Consider the following 26,072-nt stretch of genomic DNA (forward strand, 5'->3'; position numbering starts at 1 on the left):
TCCCGATATCGTCATCTAGTATCCGAATATCGGATACCCCATTTCCAAGATCCAGTTCAGCATCTGTCCCGATATCATCATCCGACATGGGGCATGGGACGGGCAAACACTATTGTAGGCTATGCTCGAGAGGACTGACATAAATGGAGTCTAGAGACATCCTATGAAATTGGAAAGGTACGGAGAAGATTGTCAAGAAAGATCCCCGGTCCATTCGTCTCACTCCGTCTTCCGTCGTCCGTCCACCAACCTTAGCTGCAATTACAGGTTCATGTAGCATGAGGTGGAGAGTTCTCCAAGAAGCCGAGAAAGATGAGTTCTTTGCTGGGTCCTAGCTGAGGATCTCAAAAAATCTCGGTTTTTCTTCTCTTCTCCGTCAAATTGGTCACTCATCGATCCTTTTCAGCGTCTGGGTTGGTCCAATTTTGATCGAAAACTCGATTGATTGTCCAAGAAATGGCGATCTCATCGCAGCCCTCGACTGCCCTCTTCCACCATCGCCATTCTTTTCATTCTGGTCGATCTCTCCATGGAAGAATGCTGCCGTCGTGGACTTCTTGTCGAGCCCAGAAGAAGGAACGGGGATTCATGGATCAGATCCTCGACTACATCGAAGGTTTTTCCTCCGTTTGATTATAATTTGGCCGTTTTCGTCTCGGTTGATTTTCCCTAAATGATGATTTTTTTGGTAAATTTGGTTGTTTTTTTTGTGATCAATTTGCTGTTGCATCTTAGGTGGCCCCAAGCTGAGGAAATGGTACGGGGCGCCGGATCTTCTGCCGATTGATGGAGGATCTGAAGATGAACAAGATCTCGATCTAGGTAGAATTCGAGCTTGATATTTCTCTTCATGTTTTTCCAAGTTCGCCCGTGTTTATATTTTTTTTCATTTTTGATTGCTATAATTCAGAAACTGAAGAACCCCGTGATGCGATTCTGGTGACGGATGGGGACAGCGAAATTGGCCAAGTACAAATTTTCTCAGATTTTAATCCCTTTTTTCAGTTCTCGTGTGCCTTCAAATAATTCTGGGGTTTGAAGTGAACTGATTAATGGTTGAAAAGCGATATACCCAGAGTACTTTATTGTTTTCAGCGTTTTTTTTTCTGAGGCCCCCTGTGAAGTTCATCTCCCAGTGTTCTTTCAAAAAAAGTTCATGTTTCACGAACCCATTTTTTGCTTTCATCTTCTTTCAAGAACCATGTGAAGAAGTGAGCCCCATATGTGTCATCAGACGTTTAATTAATTGAAAAGATAGCCTTTCTGATGTGATGATCGATCGTCATCCAGAGTTTTTTCATGTATTTTACATGAACTACTATGCAATAGGGGTTGGCGATCGGATCTAATCGGATCATACAGTTAAACAGCTCAACTTGGTCTCAGTTGTGATCCAATCGGCCAGACTGAGACCAGTTGATATGGCATTGGTCAATATCATCAAGAAAATATCGAAATCCAATACGACTAAGAGATCATAATTGAGAAGGAATTGAATGTAACCAGAAGGTTAGGCAGCATCGGCCACCTTTCCTCTCTGGAGCCTACATCATATCAATGAGATATGAGCCTACATCAAAGATCATATCAGTGAGATAGTCTCTACAGTGGTTCCAATCAGATCGTACTAAGTCTCATATCTGATTGAGAGAGCCAGTCGACGATTGATCCACTGATCCAACTGATCAAGGCCGTTAAGTGGCAGATTCAATCTGCTGGACTTCTTTTCCTGAATTTGACTTGAATTACTGTGCACTACATGTCTGGAATCAAATCAAATCTGGTTAAAAGTATAGATCGATCAACCAGCGTTGATCATGATTGGTGAGGCAATATCCAGCCTATGAGATTAAGGGAGTCTGTCAATTGAGCAATCAAGGTCGGTTAGTGGCTGGTTTGATCTGCCGGACTCTTTTTTCTGTTTGACTTCAGTTCTTGTGCACTAGGGATCAACGATTGGATCAGATTGGATTGAAAGACTAGATCAATTAAATAGCATTGATCATTATGATCGGATCAGCCAAAATTAGATGCGACCAATTTGGCCTTTCCCATCCGGCCAATCAAAGCCATGAAGTGGCTATCATTTGGACTCTTTCTCTATCTTTGAATTGAGTTACTTTGCAATAAATAACAGAAATAACATGATGTCCTCTAGTTGCCCCTGTCCTTGCAAAAATCTAAACTAAAATTGATTTCTTTTGGTACAGATGGTTATTTTAGCACTGATTGTTAACCGAGCCCGGGTGAAAGCTCTGGTCAGGGATAAACAGGCTGCTGTGGAAGCCTTTGGGAGTTATGTCGAGGTAAAGGGCCAGCTTCTGAATCATCATAACATCATTTTAAGTTGATATTTCTCCTTTTTTCCCTTGGCACAATCATGGTGATATTTTCCCCGAGCAACATAATTTCTTTTTTTTTTTAATCTGAAGCCCATAAACGGAGATGCAAAGAATAAAACCCTGTCAAAGGAATCTTTAAGAGGAGTCCGCGCCTTAATCATTCCCACCAACGTAAGACATCCAAGTCCATCAACCATTTCTCAAAGTCAACGGTCAACGATTTCATTTAAAGAATGGTGTCCCGAAGATATCATGGTAATTAGCATGCGTAACCTGATTTATGCGACAGGATGGCTCGATATATGACCTTGGTCAAATGAAGGGCATTGAGCATGTTGTTCTATTGTCCCAGGTTTCAACCCTAATCTATGAAACCTGTGGCTAATTACCAATGTTTTGAGTTTAATAAGGTAACAGTTGGCTGCTTATGAGGGTAGCAGTGGCTTACAAGCATTGGTCAATGCCAACGCCAAAAAGTTAGCTGCCAAGGATGAGGAAGCAGTGGTTTCTTCTGGAATTCCTTACACAATCATCAGAGCTGCCCTCCTCGAGGATACGCCAGGTGGAAGTCAAGGGTTCAGCTTTAAACAGGTTAAAGATATTTGTTAATTTTTTTCTACTTTGTTTTTTATTTTTTATTTGTGGTTCTTGATTAAGTCATATCCTGTCGAATTATACTATTTTAGTTTTTTTAAGTAATTGGTAAAGTCTTATTCTCTGGAATTATAAATTTGCTATCTTTTTTGTGTCTTAAAAAGCTTTTTGGTTTGCGTAAGTTTTATAAATTCCGGAACATATTGATTGGATACTGAAATACAAGATTATTCCAGGGTGTGGCAGCATCAGGAAGGCTAAGTAAAGAAGATGCAGCCTACATATGTGTTGAAGCTCTTGACATTATCCCCCCATCCGGTCTGGTTTTTGAGGTCAGTCGACAAGTGTTGTCTGTGTTTAATTTCTGAGTGGTGATTTTTTTGTGACCTTCTGAATCTGTGCTGTCAATGTGCTTGTCTCAGGTCGCAAATGGCGAGGAGAAGGTTTCAGACTGGAAAGAATGGTTTGCGCTGCGCATTCCTGGGCAGGAACGCTAGCACTCGTCGCTTGTGCAATGGATTATCGCCGGTAACTTCTCATTGGTTCATAAAGCTGCCATCTTGATCGATCATGTGATGCTTATTATTGCGGGCAACGCTTTTAATAAAAAAATCTGTTGTTTATACATATATCAGTGAAGAAGTATCAGTGAAGTTGCAGTTACTGTCTATATTCTTGCTCCTAGTGACTCTGCTTCTCTTTGATATGACATGTAGTTTCTCTTGTTCTACTAACTTCCTTATTATGCACTGAACTAGCTCTTTTTTTTTATTTTCTTGTTTTTTTATGTAAATATTGAACCCTTTGCTGCAGTATACCAAAGTTTTAAAACTATTTATGACGTCGCTCTCTTGCATTGGCCCCAGACGACATGTTTTTTTTCTTCTTCATTGGTGCTTCATAATAAACTAGTATAGTGAGTTTGATCTACATGTTAAGTTTAGTAAGTTTGATCATCTTTTTACTTGAATGATGAGAGTCCTTTTCAGTAGAGCACGTTCATCTTATGTTATTCTTAAAACATTAAAACAAAATATTAAAGTAATAATTATTGAAAAACAACAGTGCATTGTAAAAATAAGCAAATGATTTATAACACAATTAGAAAAATAACCCTTAAGGGAAGATTTGTTGTTGGACAAGATGACGAAAGAAAATAAAACTCTAATAAATTATTGGATCATTTTTTTGAAAAATATGTAATTAAGATATGTGAGCACAAATCTTCTGAATAAAGCATCTTCAAGAATCATAAAAAGTGATAAATAGAGTAATCTAAGTGACAGAACTAATTTTTGAAGCTAGCTCTTAAACGATTGTTCAATTGTGCCTTATAAAATAAATTCAGAAATATTGAATGACTACAAATTCCTTCTTGGGAGCAGATTCTTCTTTTGCAGTTATATGCGCCTCGGCTGCTGCATTTGTTGGAGGCTAAGTATGAATTGGTTAAGGACATATGGACCTAAGAGTGGTCACATATATGATTTCATTCAATGATCATCAAGATATCTACTAGGGTAGTCCATTTGATAAATAAAATGATCTGAAATAAAATTTATAATGTGATGTTTTGAACCTCTTTCTGCAAAAGTAAATAATAGAATGTGACTGAGGACCAAGGTGATATTTTGTTAAGAAAAGAAACAATATGAACTCAAACTTTTCAAATCCTTGTCCAGCTGCAGGGGCCCTTCCCTCATGCCATAAATGACCCACAAAAAAAAGGATCCTAGAACAAAATCGGTGTGCCGAACTTTCATTTACTGATTTTTAATATTTCACATACTACATAATTATTTATAATTACACTCAATTTCTAAATGTGAATGTTTTTTCATTGCATTCAAAGAAACTGTCATTCAATTCAAGTTTACTTTATTTAGACTGTGAATTCTTGTGTTTAGAAGCTCAGTCTGTATTCAGAAAACTATTTCATAATTTAATAGGATAGGTATCCAAATATAACTTCAAAATATTATTAATTTTACTTGGAAAAGATATAACTCTGTCAACATAAATACCCAGAAATAAAATTGTATTTCTGAAATAGTTTTATTTATCTGATTTATATTTTTATAGGATACCTTAATATTTAATTTTATAGAAATTTAAATGCCACGGAGGCTCTGTGTAAATAAAATTGACTTGTCAACTATTCTCACACAAAATATTGAACTGCTCATTCTCTAAAAAAAACCAATTTCAAAAGAGGGAAATGTGAAACACCAGCTTTAACTTAAAGGATGTAAGAAAAAGAACACTGATTGAAAATTTTGAAATCAAATGAATGCCCTGCCAAATGGAAAACATAACTCAACCCTTGGTCATCCTACAAATAATTCAGGTTCAGAGAGGAATAAAGAGATATAACCAATGTGGAGAAAGTAAGATATATAATGACTTGGAACCCCATTTTCTCTCTAACAGAGAGTGACATTCTTATGATATGCATGAAAATAAAGAGATCCACATCAGAATTTTATATAGCTTCATGAGTCGTAAGAGAACAAATTTTCCACACTAACTCTGTAGTCCATTGGATTCAGATTTTTGTTGCATGGAGGAAAGAGACCTAAATAAACCTATGTGCCTTTGGTTGGGTTCAACAAATTTGATTTATAACTTGATTGGAGGTAAGTAATTAATAAGAATAAAAACTGAAAGTTCGGCATTTTGGGATAGGATGCAAGTCTAGTTATAATTTAATTCTTTAACTGATAGATTACAATATTAACCTTATGATGCACTAGTGATACCTGAACAATAGAAAAAAGATTATAATAAAACCAAATAGGTATAAAATAAAATCATGAATCTAGGCATAAGTTTTTTCTAATTTGGTTGAGAAGGAATTGAAGAGTTGATAACTTGAGATAATGTGAGATGAAGAGATTTGAAAGTCAAGCTGAAATTCTACCGAAATGAGAAATGAAGATTTAAAACATTAGTGCATTGAAGAGGACTTGGAAATTTTATTATACTTTTTAATAAATCAGATCCCTGAGACGGAAATAACTGAAATGGAAACAATATCCATAATGTCATACTTAACATCATCGTCATATTTGTTAATAATATAACATAATTCCATATAATTCAAAGTCATACTATTTATCAATCCCTCTCAGGCAGTTTATATTATGAGGGTTATTTAAGATCATATGGCTCAAATCTATTTATTTCATAATCTTATGAAGCACAAAATTTCATCCTCTCCTTCACTCAACACAAAAAAATTCTTATAACTCGAGGATATGGAAGAGGGCTAATTTATATAGTGTACTTACTTTTTAACTTACGCTAATAACGATCAACTTATTTATGATTAATTTACAATTAATTCATAAGAAATCCTACAAACAAGAGCGAGTTCTTAATATCCTTCACTCAAACACAAATGAATTACCATAATTCAAATGCATGGACGATTATTAATTCATATTTTCACTTTGTTGGGATTTTACATTTATTTTGTAATCAATCAACTTACGATTAATTTACTATTAATTCATAATAAATTATTAAAGTATTACTTGTCATAAAACCCTACAAACTAGAGCAAGTTCTTCCTCCCCTTTACTCATTACAAATGAATTCTTATAATTCAGGGAAATGGAATTGGGCTAATTCATTTACTTCATTTTGTTGGTAACTTACACTAATTTACAATCAATCAACTCATGATTAATTCTTCGTAATAAATTTCAATGAGTAATTTACCCTACAGGCTAAAGCTAGTTCTTTCTCTCCTTCACTTAATCACAAATCAAATCTTATAATTCAAGGAAATGATATTTGGTTAATTCATATAGTTCACTTTCTTGGTAATTTACAGTAATTTAGAATCAAATTATGACTAATTTACAATTAAGTCTTATTAATTGTATTCATTATTAATAGTTATAAAACCCTCCAAACTAGAACGAGTTCGTAGTCTAGAACAGAGAATGGAGTACTGCTATAATCGGGATTTTCAGTTCTGCAATCTTTGCGGAACGCTGCTCTCTCTTTGCTCGCCCGAATTCGCCGAGTGCCCATTATGTCATCTCAGACGACCAGCCAATGGTGAGCAGGGTTTTGAATTTCATCTCAAGATCCAATCGGATTCCGGTTTATCTTAGATTACGTATTCAAATGCTTATTTTTTAATATTTCTTCGCGCTATATGGCCCGTTTGAATCCTATTAAAGTTGTCATTACTACGAATTCGTGAAAATAATCGTTGTTTTCGTTTGATGCTTCTTCTTCCGGAAATTTTCCGTTGACGGATGAGGGTTTTTGAATGATGTACTTTTTCTACGAGACGTAGTTTTAAACGCGAAATCGAAAGAATTTTCTAGTCTAGATACTGGGTGGGGTATTATTTACCCGGAATTTGCTAAATAAATTTGGGCGGTGTGATTAATTCATTGCCTGTTACTTTGAATCACACTAAAGATATACGAAAAAATGGAATCGATTGGAGGTGTTTAAGATATTTTTTGTTATGAGTACATGGCTTGACAGGAAACTGATCATCAATGGAGTTGGATAATTCACATTCTCCTGTTCAGTAGTTTGGATGACTGTCAAACGTATGAACAGTTTGGTTACTATTTCAAAAAAAAGAGCATTTTGGTAACTTGTGATGATCTCATGTTATCTTACATTTTTTAAAAAGCTACGTTTCAAGAAAATTCATTTTAATTTTCTCGTCATACTTGTAATATCTGCTTATCAGTCTGAAAAATAATCTCCTTTTTTATCTCTTTTTCTGTAGAGATGGATGGAAGGGAAATACGGTACACCATCTCTGCCGAGGTACGATCATACTGGAATTTTATCTTTTTATATCTATTCTAGACTCTGAATTTTTACCTTGCTACTCTATCATGGTCCTTTTTGATATCTAAATTCCGATATTTCTCCTCTTTTTTAAAGATTTTTCTTATTTCTTAATAAAACCAAGGAATCGACATGGATACTGTTTGAAATTGATAAAGATTTTTTTTCCTTTTTATTTCTTATTTCTTAGTTCTTATTTCTTAATAAATATTTTTTTGCTTCTCTGTCACATTGTTTGAAAGTGATCATGGATGCTTAAAACTGTGGGAAATGATACTCACCCAGTGTTCATTACGAGTTTTTTTTGGCTTCTCTGTCGCTTTGTTTGAAATTGATCATGACTACTTAAAACTGTGGGAAATGATTACTCAACCAGTGTTCATTATGAGATTTTTTTTTTTGCATTTCTGTCTGTCACTTTGTTTGAAATTGATCATGGATAGTTAAAACTGTGGGAAATGATTACTCACCCTGTGTTCATTACGAGTTTTTTTGTTGCTTCTCTGTTTCTTTGTTTGAAATTGATCATGGATAGTTAAAACTGTGGAAAATGATTACTCAACCAGTGTTCATTATGAGGTTTTGTGAGTTTGTGGAAGGAACTTTGAAGAAAAGAACGATCGTGAACAAAATAGAATAATTTTTATAACCATCAAAGAACAACTCAATAATTACAAGAGAAGTTACATTGGCTTTTATAGCCTCTTAGACAAAGAGAGATGACCGTTGGACACCAACGGTCATCTCGTAACCATAGGAGTCCAACAGGTTTTTTTTTTTACAGCTCTGTCTGTCACTTTGTTTGAAATTGATCATGGATAGTTAAAACTGTGGGAAATGATTACTCAACCATTGTTCATTATGAGATTGTTTTTTTGCATCTCTGTCTGTCACTTTGTTTGAAATTGATTATGGATAGTTAAAACTGTGGGAAATGATTACTCAACCAGTGTTCATTATGAGATTGTTTTTTTGCATTTCTGTCTGTCACTTTGTTTGAAATTGATCATGGATAGTTAAAACTGTGGGAAATGATTACTCAACCAGTGTTCATTATGAGATTTTTTTTTTGCAGCTCTGTCTGTCACTTTGTTTGAAATTGATCATGGATAGTTAAAACTGTGGGAAATGATTACTCACCCTGTGTTCATTACGAGTTTTTTTGTTGCTTCTCTGTTTCTTTGTTTGAAATTGATCATGGATAGTTAAAACTGTGGAAAATGATTACTCAACCAGTGTTCATTATGAGATTTTTTTGCTTCTCTGTTTCTTTGTTTGAAATTGATCATGTATAGTTAAAACTGTGTGAAATGACTACTCACCCAGTCTTCATTATGGGATTTTTTTTTTCATCTCTGTCACTTTTGTGTGGAATTGATGGATTTGCTCTTTGCTTTAGGACATTCGGAGGGAGCTGAAGATTGAGCCTTTTGTTCAGATTGGTGCAGTTCTTGAGAAGGAGGAAGAACTCCGCCGTCCAGTGGTTAGTAGAATTATTTTTTAGGATTCACTTATTTGGAAAACTTGCGAACTGATCTGTGGTTTCCATTTGCTATTTGTTAGGCTAACAAGATATGCCCCAACTGCGGGCACAACGAACTTGAGTACTACACTAAGCAGGTAATAGATTTATTTTACTCCTGTGAATTTGTTTGCACTTTCATTTATCCGCATATCTATGCCTATATATATGTATTTATGTCTACATCTTTGAGCATCTAGGTCTATGGCTATCTCTATATCCATGCCTGTCTTTACGTATGTACATATCGTCCACACAGTCCATGCCTAAATGTACACATCTGTAACCTATATGTTTATCCCAATATCAATATCTTCGTCTTTATGTCAACATTTTTGCGCATGTATATGTTTATGCTGATATCAATATCTGTATTTATCTATATCTGTCTATGCCGTCTATGTCTACGTCTATGTCTATGTCTATATCTATGTCTATGTCTATGTCAATGTCTACGTCTATATCTATGTCTATGTCTATGTCTAGGTCTATGGCTACGTATACGGCTACAGCTATGGCCATGGTTACAGCTGACTATGTCTACATGTACGTCTGCACGTATACATCAAAATTAACATTGATTTCAACATTGACATAGACATCAACATCTACTTCAACATCTACATCTACATCACTATTTATATCAATATTTGCATCTTTATGAATGTCTGTCTATGTATTTACCCGTATCTATATCTATGTATTTGTCTATTTTCGTGCCCACATCTCTGTCTATGCTGATATCAACATTTATCTTTCTGCCATTCTTTATATGTGTGTGTATGTCTACTTTTTTGGCTTCAGACATGTATATTAAGCCAGAAACTATATCTATTTATTGATCTTTATCGCTTAATGCTCACAGTGGAATCCTCTTTGTGTAGATGAGGTCTGCAGATGAAGGAGCAACGACCTTTTATGAGTGCAGGAAATGCAAGCACGGCTTCAGAGAACAGTAATTTTATATCCACTTGAATATCTTGGCAAGCATTAAATAGTGACTCCATTCATGCTAAATGAGACGGCATAAACTGAGTTTTATAAAGTGAGAAAGCCATCAACAATTTTATGGGCTAGAAATGTTATCTTACAATTCATATGAACTTATTTACATGGGCCTCTGCCTCTACTGAGGAGTGAAGCTGGACTCTCTCCCTTGGTAGATGATACTATGTTGATGGAGATCTTCAATGGAACCGAGGAATTCATTGTGAGCATTTATGTGACAAAGATCTATAAATATATATAGTATTATATTTATATACGTGTCGGAAGCCAAAAAAAAGACAGACATGTACATATATAACTATATGTAAAGTGCAGGAACATGGACATGACAATTTTTTCGTCCCGGGATGAAAAACTCGTCTCGTCCAAGGGTTTGGGCGAAATTCGGGACAAAAATTCGTCTGGGGACCACTGTATGGGATGGTTTTTGTCCTGTGGGACGAAAAAACCATCCGTCTAGAGGTCTTGGACGATGGACGGACGAATCTGGACGAAAAACTGCTGGATTTACATCTGACAGATGAGATGTAGCCATGCAGCCTTGCTATGACAATTTGCATCAAAGTCCCTGTATCTTTACGCACGTACAAACTGATATTGCTCAGAAATAATTGTACATATGTCCCTTTGCATTCACTCTTCTCCGTATTTCCCTAAAAAACTTAGAAAAATCTATATAAATATGTTAAAAATATAAGATGGGTTTTTTTGTCCGGGACGAGGGACGGGATGTTTTTCTCCTGGACGGGACGAAAATTCGTCCCGAGAGGACTGGACGAGGCGGTTTTCGTACTGAATCTGGACGTCGGACGGGACAAAATTCGTCATGTCCAGTCCATCGTCCACATACGGGATGATCCGGAACTATAACTACACGTAGCGATATTGATATATGCTAGCAGCGCCCGCACCCCCTTCCTTCAGCAAGCCACCAATCTCCCTCGCTCCTCTCTTCAAACATTCAAACAAACTACATGTCTTTGAAAATGCCATCCATCTGCGAACGAACACCAACAAACTGAATATGAATGCAAACATAGATTTTCACCTGTTCATTCATCCACAAAAACTGTTCATTTGGTGCCGAACAATGAACTTCCCATCCCTGTGTCCTTCGAAGGACTTGATTCCAACATTGAATTAAGTTTCATAGGATTTGACTTATATGAACATCTGGTGTTATAAATTTAATTCCACCTAGGCATAGAGCCCATCCGTATCAATATTGTTATCAAAAGTGAGAAGATGTAATTTTATATGACATTGAACTTTCATACGATGAAACTTTATCTGCCTCTTTACCTAACTGAAATTATTTTTACTTATCCTAGATTTAGATGCCATCTCTACCTGTATTAATAAACGATATATTTAAGATTTTGTTGACTGTATGAAATTGAATTTAATACTACCCTAAAATTGCTAGACCTAGCCTAGGCCTAGAGCCCAACGCTTCATCTATTCACAATTGAGGAAAAAAATAATTTATCTGAGCATTCAACTGACTATGACAGAAGGAAATCTAATCTCCTTAGTTGACTATGTATTATTTCAGCTTGATATTTGGGTAATGCGAAGATACCCTTGACATATACCTTGTTTCCTTGCTGAGTTTGACATAATGAAACTTAATCATTATTTGTTAATTAGATAAATTATTGACTAAACATTAAATTTAACCTCGGCACTGACATTTTATCTATCTATATAAAGAGCCCATCTCTTCATCTACTAATACATGGGAGGATATAATTCTATCTGAATATCTTACAGACGTGGTCCGGATGAACCTTAATAAGTCTTCGTTGAACATACAAATTTTCAACTTATGATTCAACATATATTATTTGAACATGCAGCCCCTTTCTCGCCCTCTTAATGAGTGCAAAAATGTAATATTATTGAATCACTCGACCAAATTTAACTAAATGAAAAATGACAATCACATGGTAATACACATATAAATGCACCTAAAGTCTAGGACGTTGTAGGACGTTGATGTCTCTTCAGACAAATTGACTTTGTAACATTCATCTTCATCTTCACCGTCTTCTTTCACTCCCACTCGTAAAAATGATGCGAAATAAAATCACTAAACTTTCTGTGTTGAATTTATTTAATATTTTCTTTATTTTCTCAACGGTGGCAGCAAAGTTAAACCCATTTACATGTTGAATTCACAGAAAAAATCTTGTGCATTGTCTATTTTTTTTCTATTTTTCAACTCTTCTCAGCAGGCTTGAGGGTGATGTATCTGGTGGAGAGCTTATCTTCTAGGCCGAGCAGATATATGAATAGATACGGCCATTAATGAATATATTATTATATTACGAATAGATGATTTTTTATCTCCCATTAATGACAAAAAAATTAATTTTTTTTTCTACCTGGCCCAAGCCAGCTGTACGTAGTTAAACCAACCGAAAACTGCAACAGTGACCTCTCTACGTATCGATTTGCACGGGAATATCATTCAACGCCTTTCCATTGGTGCGACGCACGCACCGTGCAAAGCGACAAGTAGAGAACGTCCGATTACAGCACGTGGGAGTCAGCTGGTCAAGCGAGCTCCTGACGACCGTCGGATCGGCATCTTCGGGTTTAATCCAACGGCTGATATTCAAACTCGTGGTCCTCGAAGTGCTTAACAAACTCTCTCTCTCTCTCTCTCTCTAAAATATTTATATATATGCTGATAACGGAGAAGGAAAGTAGAAGTGAAGGCGTAAACAATCCGTAGAGCGATCGATCTTCGATTTTTAATTAAATGGAGCGGGACTTTTTGGGAGTCAGAGCGAGGGATTTGGGATCAGAAGAAGCAGGTATTTTTTTTTGATTTTTTTGATTTTGTTTTTTGTTTGATTTTCTGATTGATTTTCTTCGTTTTGCTAGTCGGAATTGCAAGATTGCCATCTGTCAGTGGATAATTTGAAAGAAAATTGACTTTATTTTGTTCTCTGTGCATTCGGCAATTGCAGCAAGTTAGTCCGCAATCTGATTCCGGAGAAATTTCGTTGATCTGTTGTTCTTCTGTTTTGCGCGAATTTTTCGGTGGAGGATTGTTACATGTCGCGCTACGTTATTCACTTTCTGCTTGGCCATGATCTGGACTGAAATTTGCTCTTTTCTTACTTGCACGGATTTATCCTGGTTCTTTTGCTCCAATTTTGCATGTTGCTGTCGTCTGCTCTTCAACTTTTCTGCTTCTTCTATTATTTAAGTTCATTAGTCAGCTTTAAGAACTCACTGATTTAATGCATTCCAGCTTCTCAGGGGTACTTATCCGACGTCCTATCTTCCAGAACTTTTCTTAATTTTTTTCATTTTAGGCCTGATCTTGCGACTTTTCAGATTAAAGTTCATTAATCAGCTTTCAGCTCTCTGATTGAATGCATTCAGTTCCTCAGAGGAACTTATCCAAGATCCTATCTCTTAGAATGTTCTCCTTCTGTAGATGTTGGACTGGCCTGAGATACCGAAAACTTATTGCTGTCGTATGATTGATCTCATCAGCTCATCAATTTTTCTGTGTCTTTTCCTATTTAAGTTCATCAATCGAAATTAAGCTCTATATGATTTATTTCATATCAGCGTGTCAGAGGAACCCATCAAAGGTCCAATATTTTAGAATCTTCTCAAGTTCTTGATGTTGGTCACCGCAAGGCTGATTATGGTGATTATGGGATGTTGATTATGGTGATTTCTGTTGTAGGATGATGATCCATTATTTTGTGTTCTAGCTAACACATCCCTCTCCCAACACGCAGGGTGCCAGTCAAATTCCTCATCTCCATGGCCTAATTACACCACCAAGGCTGCGCCAAAGCGGAAGATCGTTCCCCTCAGTCACAAATCATTCCAAGGATTGCTGCCCTCGCCGCAATCACAGACCAATTCCCTTGAATATGATGGTAGATTTCATCAGGTACAAGTTAGATAACTCTGCCCATTTGTCATTCATCCAACTTTATCATAGACTGAAAATTCTTTTGTCTCTGTGAATTGCAGTTGAATTGTATCTCAGAGAGGCGTCCCGTCAGCCTTCTCCATCTTGGAGGCTGCTATGGCTTAGACATGGCGACTGCCCAGACCCCGCCGAGAATCCCAGATAAGAAGCCCCCTTCCCTGTTTGGCTTGCAGAGACTACTGCCTTCTCCTTCGTCTTTCGGGTTTGGGTAAATTGCAGATCTCATCCTCCTTTACCCAATTCAATGGTCAAGTTGGCAAGTTATCCTTATTCGATCCGTGCGCATATGTGTAAAGGTGGAGGCCGGAAGAGCCTAGTCCAGTCAAGTCCTCCCAGCTGACCATATTCTATGCCGGGTCGGTATCTGTCTACGATGACGTCCCTCCGGAGAAGGCAATCCCCTTCCCCTTGCTCATATATATTGCTTCCTCTGACTTAGAGCTAAACATCAATAGTGACGATGGATGATGACAATAACAGTGATGATGAGGGATCATCATGCTCGCCATCGTCTGGTTTTCAAGAATCATCAACGTCATCCTTGTTCAGTAGTTGATGATGATTCTTTACTGTCACTGTCATCTGGTTTTCAAAATATGTCATCCTCAACATCGTTCATTGGTTTTCTAGCTAAAAAAGAGCACTTAATCATGTCATCTCATCTTCCATCTGTTTAATTCATCATTGTGTTTCATCCGAGAGATGTCTGGATGATGATGATGATGATAATGACAAATTGGTCTCTGTCCACCAATCCAATTTGGAGATGTCAATGTCTCTATTCTTTTCTAGGCCGAGGCTGTCAAGCTCATGATGGCGCATAAGCTGACCAGATTAGGGGCGGAGTCACCCTCAGGAGAGGAGACGGTGATGCCGTCTTCCTCCCCCTTTTCAAGCTCGACATCAAGAACAGCCAATTCTGGAGATCAGCCAGAAGATCTTCCTGGGTCCTCAGCCCAGCGTTCTTCATCTCCAATTTCCTCTGCCACCACCAACCAGGGTATGTTAATCCAAAACCATCTCAGATATCGAATCGTATCTCAAATTAGATATAAGAACTCCAAAGTTAAGTGTGTTTTAAGCCGATATAAGTACCCAGTTATTATCTCCTCTGCTACCCAAGGCTGCAGACAGATGACGGAATTGGACAGAATCAGTGACCTCTTCTGCCATCTAAAGAATAGGACAGACTGAACAGGACGTGACAGCTTTTGTCACAGTCGTTCGTCTTAGAGTCTGCAGTTTCATTCCCTGTTCGTCTTAGAGCTGGACGGGATGGTTACGGATAACAGACAGATGACAGTTGTGCACTTAGTGTAAATCACCGGCACCAGATGACGGATCGGAAAAGAAAACACTAAGGATTTCATCTTGTTTTTCTCTTAGATATCAAATCATAACCCAAATTAGTGTTATAAAACTTCTATGTTAAGCATGCTCAGCCGAGAGACGTACGCTGTGACATCCTTCGTATTTCTGAAAGCAGCTCAGATATCAAACTGTATCTGAAATTAGTTATGGAAACTCCAAAGTTAAACATGCTCTGCTGAGACAAGTACTGAGTTCAGTGAGCTATCCTCTGGGACAGGATAATGATACGAACCTTGATCTAGGTTTGTATTGGAAGGAGGTTGGAGGACGAGGCGAGGTACAAGTTCCCAGGGTAGAGAGGTGAAATGGGAATGATGAGAGGGGTCGAACAGAGGGGGGTAGACGGGTCGACCAGAGACGAGCCGGCTGAAGATCCGGTGAGACGATCACAAGGATAGGGGAGCGTTGGAGGGTCAAGGGGTCGGGACCGAGACGAAGAGGATTGAGATAGTGAGCCAAGAGGCCAATCTTACCTTCAGTCTTGACTGCCCTCCTCAAGGGAGGGCTACACATACTTATAAAAAAAGGAAACAATCTACCCTAAACATGAAATGACTAAAATGCCCCTAGTGGGCTAAAATTCCTAAGATATTCTTTGGGGGTAGAGGATCGTATCAGATAATAAGACAGAATGGGAGACATCTCATTCTTTTCCTCGTCTAGAGTTTTTTCTTCCCCTCTGATCTCGTCCCTTTCCAAATCGTCTCAAACGAGAATATCGGAATTTTTTTTCGTAGTTTGGTCATCTATATTCTGGATGATACATGTTCGGTAATTTGTATAGAATTTGAGCCCGGTGGAGACGGTGTATTCACCTCCATCTCTCAGGGCCGTTGGACGGGACGGTTTTTTCGTTCTAGGATGAAAATCGTTCCGTCAGCGTCCATGCACTTGAGTACTGATTAACCTCCTCCCTCACCCGCAGTCGGGGTTTATATATCGGAATCCGTCTCAGGTATTGAATCATATGCCAAATTAGTCAAAAAAACTCCAAAGTTGAGCGTGCTCCGCTCAGAGAAGTGCAGACTGAGTGATCTCCTAATATCCTGAATAAATAAAACTGATGAAAATCCTTCTTTAATGGGGATCCGATTGGAATGCGGCTTATCTCATTGGAGTGCTTATTCGAGAAAATAACTTTTCAAATAGTCATCCAGTCGAAATTACTCTTCGCTGAATCCAGTTGATTGAAGAGATTTTTTTACTCTAAACTGAATCATACATACCGCCTTAGATTTCTATTTCTAATCAAATTTACACTAAATCGTCCATTTAATTTCATTTTTTAGAAAAAATTGAGGAATTTTTTTTTGTATTTTTTTTCTCTAATGGTGATCCACAGAATGTGGTGAGTCACAACCGGGATCGAATTTGTCCAGAAAAAAACTGTTCAAACGAAGATTCTACTGAGACAAATCTCAGCTCAGATTGTTTTTATTAGAAAAGAATTCAAGCAGCAATCATACTGAAATTCGTCGCATCCCATAGATTGCTTCGTCAACACATTATCAGAAAAAAAAAATATTTTGAAACAGAAATAACCAATAATTCAGCCATTTTTTTATCTTCTCTAACTAGCAGCCATTCCCCAAGCTCGAAAAGCATCCCTTGCGCGGTTCCTGGAGAGACGCAAGGAAAGGTTAGCCTCATCACTTTTCTAGCTTTATAAAAATTTCCTCTTAATTTCTTATTTATGGTATAATTAATTTGAAATTATGGGATCATTCATTCAACTTAATTCCAATTAAATTATTTTTTTGACCCGTCGTCGCAGGGTGCGTAGCTTGGCGCCCTACTCTGCTCTCTCCAACGGGAAGCCGAGCAACTACTCAGGGACATAAAAATCATGTACAATTTATTATTTGATACTTATTTATTTTCCTTTAAACCTTTTATTCAGGCCCGCAAGCTCTTCTTAATCCTGAAGAGGTCGGCTGCGGGGGTCTAGCCATGTTGGCTATTTTGGGTAAAGTCCCTATCCAGTTGATAATTTATTCTTCTGCACAAAGACTTTTGGAAAATAAATTCATCATCTCAGGCCAGTACAAAAAGGAAAGGGCTTTTTTTCATTAAATTGTTTGCAAATTTATGGAAAAGTCCCTCCTAAATTCTTTGGAAGAGTGCATTTCAATGTCTTGAGTATCCCTAAAAATCAAAGAATTAAATTTTAGTTTATTTTATAGTACAAAATCAACAGTATTAAGGAGGAACAAAAAGGGCGAAAAAAAGGAAAATATTCGCGGGATGTCAAGTTTTTCAGTGTCGAGAGTACGATGTCTCGGCCATGTAGGAAAATAACACTGATTTATTTATTTATTTCATATGTAATTAAACCATATTAAACTAGTTCTTTTCTGAAAATTAACTGCCATTAATTGCCAAAAAAAGGCATTTTTTCAGAAGTGCCCAAAGAAGAGATATTTGTTCAGAAGTGAAGAATTTTATTGTGGTTAATCTCTCTAAATTATTTGAGTGTGAAATAAAAATAATACAAGTATTATTTATTTAGTTTGCACTAAATAACTCAACACTGAGAAGAAACCATAAATTAGTGGAAACTAGAGAAAAGGCCAAAAACAAAACAGATTGAGGAGATAAATTGCAGGAAACAAATAGAGCTGATTCATATTTATTTTACGGGAAAGGAGTCATCAATAAATATATTTTTTAGTAATTATATTTTTGTTATGCAAAAGCTCTTCCCTCTCTGGTTGTGCCCAATCTGATTTTTATTTATTTTAAGAAGAAAATATTTTCAATCTGGCTAATGGTAGTTAATTCTTTCAGCGAGAAAGAAAAATATTATTATTTATTTTGCGGTAAATTACTCCACGCTGAGGAGAAAAATCTATAAATAAAAAGAGAAAAAGTCAAAAGAAAGATTGGGTCGATTTTTGCCTCAGCTGACTTTTATTGAATGAAAAATAATTTGGGCACCATAAACTAAATTATTTACTAAACTATGAATAAAAAACCAAAAAAGGGATTTTTGCTAATGTGAAAAGACAGAAATAAGTGTTTTTTTAGAACAGAATATTTCTAGCGAAAATCCCTTGGGCACCACTCAGAAATAAGAATTTTTTTATTTCCCAAGGACGAGCTGAGATTGTTTCAACGAGAAATAAAAATATATATTATTTCCTTATTTTGCAGTTTATAACTCACCACTCAGAGAAGAAAGTCCATGAATCAAAAGAAAATAGGGAAAAAGACAAAAAAAAGAAAGATTGGAGCGATTTTAACATGGGCTGTGCAGTGCAGGAAACTAAACGAGCTGAATTTATTTATTTGAAAATAATCAGTTACCATTAAATAAATTATTTTCTAAACTTTAAGTGTGTATAATTGCAGAAAAATATGATTCCCCTTAAGGGAAAGGCCTTTACGTCACTGGATGTGCCCAAAGACAAGATATTTTTACAGAAGAGAAGATTTTCAATATCACTAATTCCACTAAATTCTCTCTGCGAGAAAAAAGAGATTATTTATTTAGTTTGGAGTATGTAACTCAACGCTGAGGAGAAGAAAAACATAAATTAACAGGAAATATAGAAAAAGGCCAAATCAGAAAGACTAGCGCGATTTTTATCTGGGCTGTGGACGAAATTAGAAAAGATGAATTTTATTTATTTTACAGTAATCAGTCACCATTCGATCTAGAAATTAACTGCATAAAATAACCAAAAAAATGATTTTCGCAATGGGAAAAACATTTTTCTTAGTAGTTGTTTCCAAAGACTAGAGATATTTTGTAGAAGAGAGAATTTTTCAACAGGGGTAATCCCTATTCTTTATTTAATCAAGGAATTAAATTTTTTTATTGGTTTGCAGTATAACTCATCACTTTGGAGAAAAACACAACAATTAAAATATAATAGGGAAAAAACACCAAAAAAGAAAGATTGCTGTGATTTTTATTTCGGCAGAGTAGGAAACCAAAAGAGCTGATTTTTTTAAAAAAATAAACCAGTCATCATTAAATAAACTATTTTCCAAAAGGTAACTGCATATAATTGCAGAGAAAAAGATTTTCGCTATGAGAAAATCCCTTAGCTCACTAGATGTGCCCAAAGACGACATATCTTCCCAGAAGAGAAGATTTTCAATATGGCTAACCACTCTTAACTATTTCATCGAAAAAAAAAATTGAAAGAGTTTATTTTTTATTTATTTTGCAGTATAAAACCCAACATCAAGGAACAATTTACATAAACTCACAGAAAATAAAGGAAAAAAGGAAATGGGAGGATGACACCCCAGATGGTGTCATTGCGAGGTCCTCGAGTGCTTGATGAGCCAGTTGATGACCACGTCTATGTTGATGGAGTCCTTGCAAGAGATCATATAGCTGCAGACCTCCCTGCCCTTGATAGATTCCAAGTCCCTGAGTTTCAAATCAAGAACAGTAATGAGCACCAAAATTTCTCCCATACAGTTATTAAATTGATAGATTACTACATTAAAGACAAAGTTAATAGTTTCTAAGCCTCCGGCTCAACTGATATAAGCTAATTTGATAGATTCCATTGATAGAAGAGGAAATTCCCTTCACTTGACAGATTCTAAGGAGCGTTACTAAGTATAAGAACTCTGATACTACCACCGATCTGACGGAGTGGAATGATCAGAAAAAGAAGTGCAGTTAGAAAGCAGTATGATAGGTGGTAACTATCCTCAGACCCAACAAGCTCCTATATTGTCGCCCATGAGATTTAAAAAATGATAGATTCAACATTTAAAAGAGAATCCCTACCCTTGATAGATTCTAAGGCTCCACGACCTGAGTCCGGCATTGGAAGAAGCACTAATTTCTTCCCTAAGGGTTATAAGTTGATAGATTACAATGATAAGGAGGATATTCCCTACGCTTGATAGATTCAATATCCTACAGTCCCAAGTCAAGCCTAGTAAATAGCTTCAAAGTTTTCTTGCCCATGGAAATAAAATAAATAGATGCTAACGTTAAAAGAGAGTAGCCATGATATATTCTAAGCATCCAAGATCCAAGTCAAAACCAGTATAAAGCTTCAATTTTTATTGGCCCTGGGAATAAAATTGATAGATCACCCCAGAAAATTCCCAACCCTGGGAAGATTCTTAGTCCCTGAGACTCCAGTCAACCCAGTGATGATCTTAAAATTTTCTTGGTCAAAATTGATAGATTCCAAAGTTAAAAGAGAATATTGAATACCCATATAGATTCTAAAGCACAAGTCAAGCCCAATATTGAGTACCCAAGTGAAGCCCTGTTAATAAGACTCAACTTTTTCATTCCCATGGTGATAAAGTTGATAAATTCCAATGTTAAAAGAGAAAATTCAACTCACATCTGGTCAGTCAGGGCCTGCATGGTAAGCGCCTCAGACTTATCGATCTTGTTTCCAAGTACCAGAAGGGGGATGCCACCCAAGGATGGTCTCATGAGCAGGTCGTGAAGCTCGCTCTTGGCAATGGGAATGCTATCGCGATCTGCTGCATCTACCACGTACCTGCCCAACAAGAAGAAAATTAGGCCCAAGAGGAAGTCTGAAACCACCCTCTGTCTCTTTCTTCCTTGACATTGAGAAATGAACCAATAGAACCCCAACCCTTTTTCGGGTAGCTCTATCATCTTATAGCCCACGAGGGCCATTTTTGGCCTTTGTTGTTGCCAAGTTTGAAGAAGTGAAGTCACAGTTTGGCTCAACCTATCATTAGTGTCTCTCTCTCTCTCTCTCTCCTTTTTCTTTCCCCTCAACCGTCCTGTGATCCCCTATCTTTGGTCTTTTTCTCTCTCCCTTTCCCCTTGGCCATTCAGTAATCCCCTACCTCACTGTGATCGCCTCTCCTGATTTTCACTCAGCTAGTCTCCAATCTGTTTCCCCATGATGATTCCCTTCCTATGTTGATCCAATGATTAACCCCTCTTCTACCTTTTGATAGGAACCAAAATCAAGGTTCCTATAAGCAAACAGAAAAATCCTAACCCTTGGTAGATTCCAAGTCTATGGGACCCACCTTTCAGAGAAAATTCCCATTCATCACTGATTCTAAGGCCCAAAGACGCGAGAGAGACAAAGGAGAGAAACATATGCTAATCAAAAATCATGAAAAATTTTGGTGCTCCAATTTAGGAATGAGAATTTCTTACAATATTGCAGAGACACCACGGCAGTAACGCTCCCACATGGTTCTGAATCTCCTCTGACCACCAAGATCCCAGAGCTTTATCGTCACATTTCCTTTGGTAACCTTACGCATGTTGAAGCCCACCTGTTTTATTGGGAGTATTAATAAGAAAATACGCCGACTTGGAATTATCTTTTTTTCGTAAGACAAAGTACTGACCGTAGGAATCATGTCCTCGCTGTATCCACCTGTCTGGGAAGCCATTAGATCAAACAGATGTGAATGATCAGGAATGTCTTTTCTGAAATCATATGGATGAATGAAGATATTTGTTTACTCACAGCAATGGCATTGACCAGCGATGTCTTTCCTGCATTTTGAAGGCCGACTAATGACAGCTCCATCTCCTGCCTGAAAAACAAACTGAGCCCCTACACGCTGTCAGAACTGCTAGCCAAGCACATGATACAATGATGGGGTAGTTCTATTAACACACATGAATTCAGTTTCCTCCTCTTTTGTTTCTACGAGGTAACTTAACTCTCTTCTTAAATTTTAGGAATAAGCAAGGAGATTTGAGAGAAGGTATGGCCACTTTGTTCCTCATTGACTTAAAAATGCAGACGTGTGACAACAAATTTATATTAAACTAGGGGTCACCATTTTGTGTTGAAATCCAGCCGGTCCTAACTTTTTCAGGGAGTCAAACCATACCGAGGACCAGAAACATTAAATAAATTGTTATAATTTATATTAAAACCCTTCTCACCCCTTGGACGTGACGTCAGACGACTCGTGCTGGGAGTCCCTCAGGAGGAGGGCGGGTAGTGGACGGTCGAGCTGGGGAAGGGTCCTCGCGGTGCTTTGGACGTTGTGGCTTCACCGCAACGAGGTTGTATTTAAGGGGAAGGCTGCGTCGCTGGGATCGGTGCTACATGATGTAGGGAAATGTATATCCTACTGGTTCAGTAGGACATGAGGGAGGGTAAATGGGTCCGGCAGGCTGGGCATGTACTATGTCACGATCATAAATAAAAATAGTAATTTTGGGTTGACCACTGAGTTTCGGGTGGGCTTCCGTCTTTTAATTTTCAAAAAAAATAAAACCCTTCCCACCCCTACTCCTCACCCGCGTTCTCTCTACCCTGCTCCCAGCTCCCACTCCCTGTTTGGCTGCTTCTTGTCAGCTTCCCACATTCCTGCTCGCAGCTTCCACTCCCTGGAAGACCACTTCCATCTCCCTCCCCCTCTTCTCCCCACTACCCAGCTCCAATTCTCTGCTTAGCGGCTGCCAGTCCCCCTCCACTCCTGTCCTGCTCCACATCACTGTTCCCAGCTCCTGATCCCTCCTCTCTGTTCCCACCTCCCCGCTCCACATCCATGCTTCCTACCAAAGCTATTGATGTTGACGAGCGACCTCTAGAGACTGTCTCGCAATCTAACGCAGGCCAAGTGCAGTGGAACTCCTTATAATGGGAACTTTTTGTTTTCCAAGGTTGACACAATAATTTTTTTTTTAATACAGTATCACCTGTAAGTGAAGTACATGTCGATTTTTTTTTAAAAGTTTGACTTTTCTACTTTGACTTTGACATTGACAAGCCAACCTGACCACACCAGGACTGGACTCAGACTGAGCCAAGGGGAACTGGGATAGACCAGACAACACTGACACCCGATCAAACTTTTGGTAAGGTTTAGGTTTTTGCTAAAAATCAGGACTGGATTGGGACAGTCCAATCCTACGTAAAACACCCTACAACTGAATGGGCCTTATCACTGATATGATCCCCGGGTGGTGGTCGTATCGATTTCATGCAGTAACCAGAATTGTACGAGGCAGGTGAGAGGGAGAGATGGAGAGAGGTTCCTGGGAAGGAAGGGAAGAACTGGAATGGTCGGGGAAAGGCCAAGCAGAGGGGGTAGGGATCGGCCAGGGATGAGCCGCCTGAAGACGTGGTGATGTAGAGACGATCAAGAGGACGGGGATCGTAGAGGGAGACGGAGCATGGATCTGAGAAGAGAAGAGAGGGGAAGGAAAACCAGCAGTCACTTAAGAAACAACTTCCAGTCTGCCCTCCTAGAAGAAGGGTTGTGCTATTTAAAGGAAACATGGAAGGCGAGAGGCCTAGATGCCCTTAATGATCAAAGGACGGGAATGCCCCCAACGAGGGCCGGGGATCCTATCAATCACCTGATTCTCTAACATCATTAAACATCCCTGATTATCTCGATTGAAACTGATTATAGGAAAGAGGTCTAAAATAATGCAGGTCAACTTCAAGAGCTTTGCATTGCTTCTCATTCGTTTAGGTCTCTTGATATTTTTCAAAAATATTAGAATTCATTTCCTGGTACTATTAAGATTTTGGCTTCGTCTATGTCTGTCTTATCTTGTGGGCTGGTCTACTCTGGTAACCTGGGATGTTTCCAACATGGCTGAAGACCTGGCCTGGTTCTCTCCAGGAGTCAGGACCGATCCGAAAATCTAGTTCTCATCGATCTGATTGACAAACAATCATATCACGTTCTGGGAGTGTGCCATAGATTAAAATGAATGATCAGATCATAATCTAAGAATAAAAGATACTAATCAGATGAAAGATGAACTCTCATAATTGTCTCTCTCTAACTCTCCCTCTCTCTCTCTATCTCTCACTCACAATGGAGAGAGACTAGTCAGGCCCACAACGTGACAGCACCTGATTGGACCGATTGGACAATCTACCATCAATCAGCCCTCATGTTTCAGAAAAAATCAATCAGCCATCTTGATCGGATCTTATCAAAGGGCTGATCATGGTCAGATTGCGATAATTGCTTGAGTCTATAGCGTTGAAGCCGGATCGAACCTTAAGTCTATAGTCTATCGTGATCAGAGTTTGATTGGATCGATAGAAGCTGAAAGTCATGTGAAGCTCGAGGCCAAACATCATTGTATAAGTTGTTTGAAAATTAACTTAAAAATCCTAAATAAACCATAAAGTTGTATAAAATTATAAGATTCTCAGGAATATGAATAGGGATGGGGTTCTCCTAGCGCAGACGGCCTGCATTGGAAATGAGGTTTAACAAGGCAAACCGTATGAAATCCATGGAAGGGAAGTGTTTTCCCCAGAAACTAGAGAGAGGAACTGATTTCTGAAAGAACACACCACCAGACGGTTTTAATATCCCCCAGAATTATGATCGGTTACAAGGCTCAAATGGAATTCATCTGCACCACATTAGTATAAAACTGACAAAAATTCATTTGACTTTCTGAAACAGGAGATCTTGATATCAACTGAAACGTCTAACCAAGGATAAAATCCAGCTTTTTCCACTAAAATGGTGGCAGACATCGGATTGTACAATCAAGAAACATGCAAGAACAAGTCATTATTATCAGCCATAATGACCATTAATGCCGTCTCGACGATCACGAAACTTAGTGACAAAGAAACTTTAATTCTCCATCTATTTCCAAATATTCACACCGCATTCTTCCGATCAATGAGAAAATCAAACGTTCCTTACACCCGATCTGAAGTGAAAAGATCTCGGTTTCATGGCGACCCATCGATCGATTTCCATTACAGAGGCCACAGATGATTGGGAAACAATATTTAGAAAATTTTGACATGGATACGCCACACAACCCAAGAAAGAGAAAAAAGATCATACCCAATTGACGAAAAAGTGGGAAAACGCAGGAGTGGAGATTCATACCTTCGAAGCCAATTCAGAATCGAATCCAAGATGCCCATCTTCCGCTGGGCAGAGCTCAAACTTCCCAGAAGAGTTAGAATGCCAGCGAGGGCGTGATATTCTTCCAAAGATGGCATCTTTGTAGTATGATGACAAGAGAATTTTATTAAATAACATATTTTTCTGAATAGTTTAAATCTCTACACTATTGTTTATGAATTGTAAGAGGAGGCCTGTTTCATTGGAGAAGATTTATCTAGAAACTTTGATAGTTTTATACTTTTAAGAATTCTTGTGACTCATCTTCTTATTCACCTTATGGATCAATAGTAACATGAAATGAAGAAATTGTGGAGTAACATAAGAATGAAATTATAAAAGGACAGTTTTTAAGAACAATTTAATATTTACACTTTTATTTTGTGAATTATCAGACGAGGCCTGTTTCATTGGAGAAGATTTATCTGGTAATTTTAATAGGTTTATACTTCTCACAATACTTGTGATTCATCTTAATATGAACAAATCATGGAGTAAGATGTGAGGGGAATTTGTTAAATAATTTTTTTCAGAACTGTTTAAATATCTGTGTTATTATTTTGTGACTTATGAGAGGAGGCCTGTTTCATTGGAGAAGATTTAT

At 37.7% G+C, this 26,072-nt stretch overlaps 4 protein-coding genes across 7 annotated transcripts; 3 read left to right on the top strand and 1 right to left on the bottom strand.

The window, feature by feature from the left end:
* Positions 1-261: 261 nt before the first annotated feature.
* On the top strand, positions 262-3,606 carry LOC144701622 (NAD(P)-binding Rossmann-fold superfamily protein). 2 transcript variants are annotated; one of them, XM_078573332.1, is made up of 9 exons: positions 267-616; positions 736-822; positions 911-969; positions 2,211-2,306; positions 2,433-2,513; positions 2,632-2,694; positions 2,760-2,933; positions 3,173-3,268; positions 3,359-3,606. In XM_078573332.1, exons 1-9 carry the CDS (start codon positions 457-459, stop codon positions 3,431-3,433), a joined length of 891 nt encoding a protein of 296 aa, XP_078429458.1. In that variant the 5' UTR covers positions 267-456; the 3' UTR covers positions 3,434-3,606. The 2 variants fall into 2 exon arrangements, with proteins under 2 accessions (XP_078429459.1, XP_078429458.1); XM_078573333.1 differs by lacking the exons at positions 2,433-2,513; positions 2,632-2,694 and having other exon boundaries at positions 262-616.
* A 3,249-nt stretch (positions 3,607-6,855) lies between these two features.
* On the top strand, positions 6,856-10,457 carry LOC144701623 (TFIIB zinc-binding protein). Its single transcript, XM_078573335.1, has 5 exons — positions 6,856-7,004; positions 7,699-7,739; positions 9,163-9,246; positions 9,327-9,383; positions 10,170-10,457. Exons 1-5 carry the CDS (start codon positions 6,887-6,889, stop codon positions 10,242-10,244), a joined length of 375 nt encoding a protein of 124 aa, XP_078429461.1. The 5' UTR covers positions 6,856-6,886; the 3' UTR covers positions 10,245-10,457.
* Positions 10,458-12,981: 2,524 nt separating this feature from the next.
* LOC144701624 (protein TIFY 3-like) lies at positions 12,982-17,705 on the top strand. Of its 3 annotated transcripts, none has more exons than XM_078573336.1 (8): positions 13,329-13,787; positions 13,885-13,966; positions 14,061-14,218; positions 14,302-14,468; positions 14,557-14,653; positions 15,053-15,260; positions 17,210-17,270; positions 17,406-17,705. In XM_078573336.1, the coding sequence occupies exons 1-8, from the start codon at positions 13,683-13,685 to the stop codon at positions 17,470-17,472; spliced, it is 945 nt and encodes a 314-aa protein (XP_078429462.1). In that variant the 5' UTR covers positions 13,329-13,682; the 3' UTR covers positions 17,473-17,705. The 3 variants fall into 3 exon arrangements, with proteins under 3 accessions (XP_078429464.1, XP_078429462.1, XP_078429463.1); XM_078573337.1 differs by having other exon boundaries at positions 13,336-13,787; positions 17,213-17,270; XM_078573338.1 differs by lacking the exons at positions 13,329-13,787; positions 13,885-13,966 and adding an exon at positions 12,982-13,115.
* A 2,072-nt stretch (positions 17,706-19,777) lies between these two features.
* Positions 19,778-25,592, bottom strand: LOC144701625 (ADP-ribosylation factor-like protein 8c). Its single transcript, XM_078573339.1, has 6 exons — positions 25,451-25,592; positions 22,081-22,162; positions 21,959-21,991; positions 21,762-21,883; positions 20,959-21,120; positions 19,778-20,015 (listed from the first exon to the last, which is right to left on the bottom strand). The coding sequence occupies exons 1-6, from the start codon at positions 25,564-25,566 to the stop codon at positions 19,898-19,900; spliced, it is 633 nt and encodes a 210-aa protein (XP_078429465.1). The 5' UTR covers positions 25,567-25,592; the 3' UTR covers positions 19,778-19,897.
* Between the last annotated feature and the right edge of the window lie 480 nt (positions 25,593-26,072).

Source organism: Wolffia australiana, chromosome 4 (assembly GCF_029677425.1).
Source record: "Wolffia australiana isolate 7733 chromosome 4, ASM2967742v1".
Classification (NCBI taxonomy): domain Eukaryota; kingdom Viridiplantae; phylum Streptophyta; class Magnoliopsida; order Alismatales; family Araceae; genus Wolffia; species Wolffia australiana.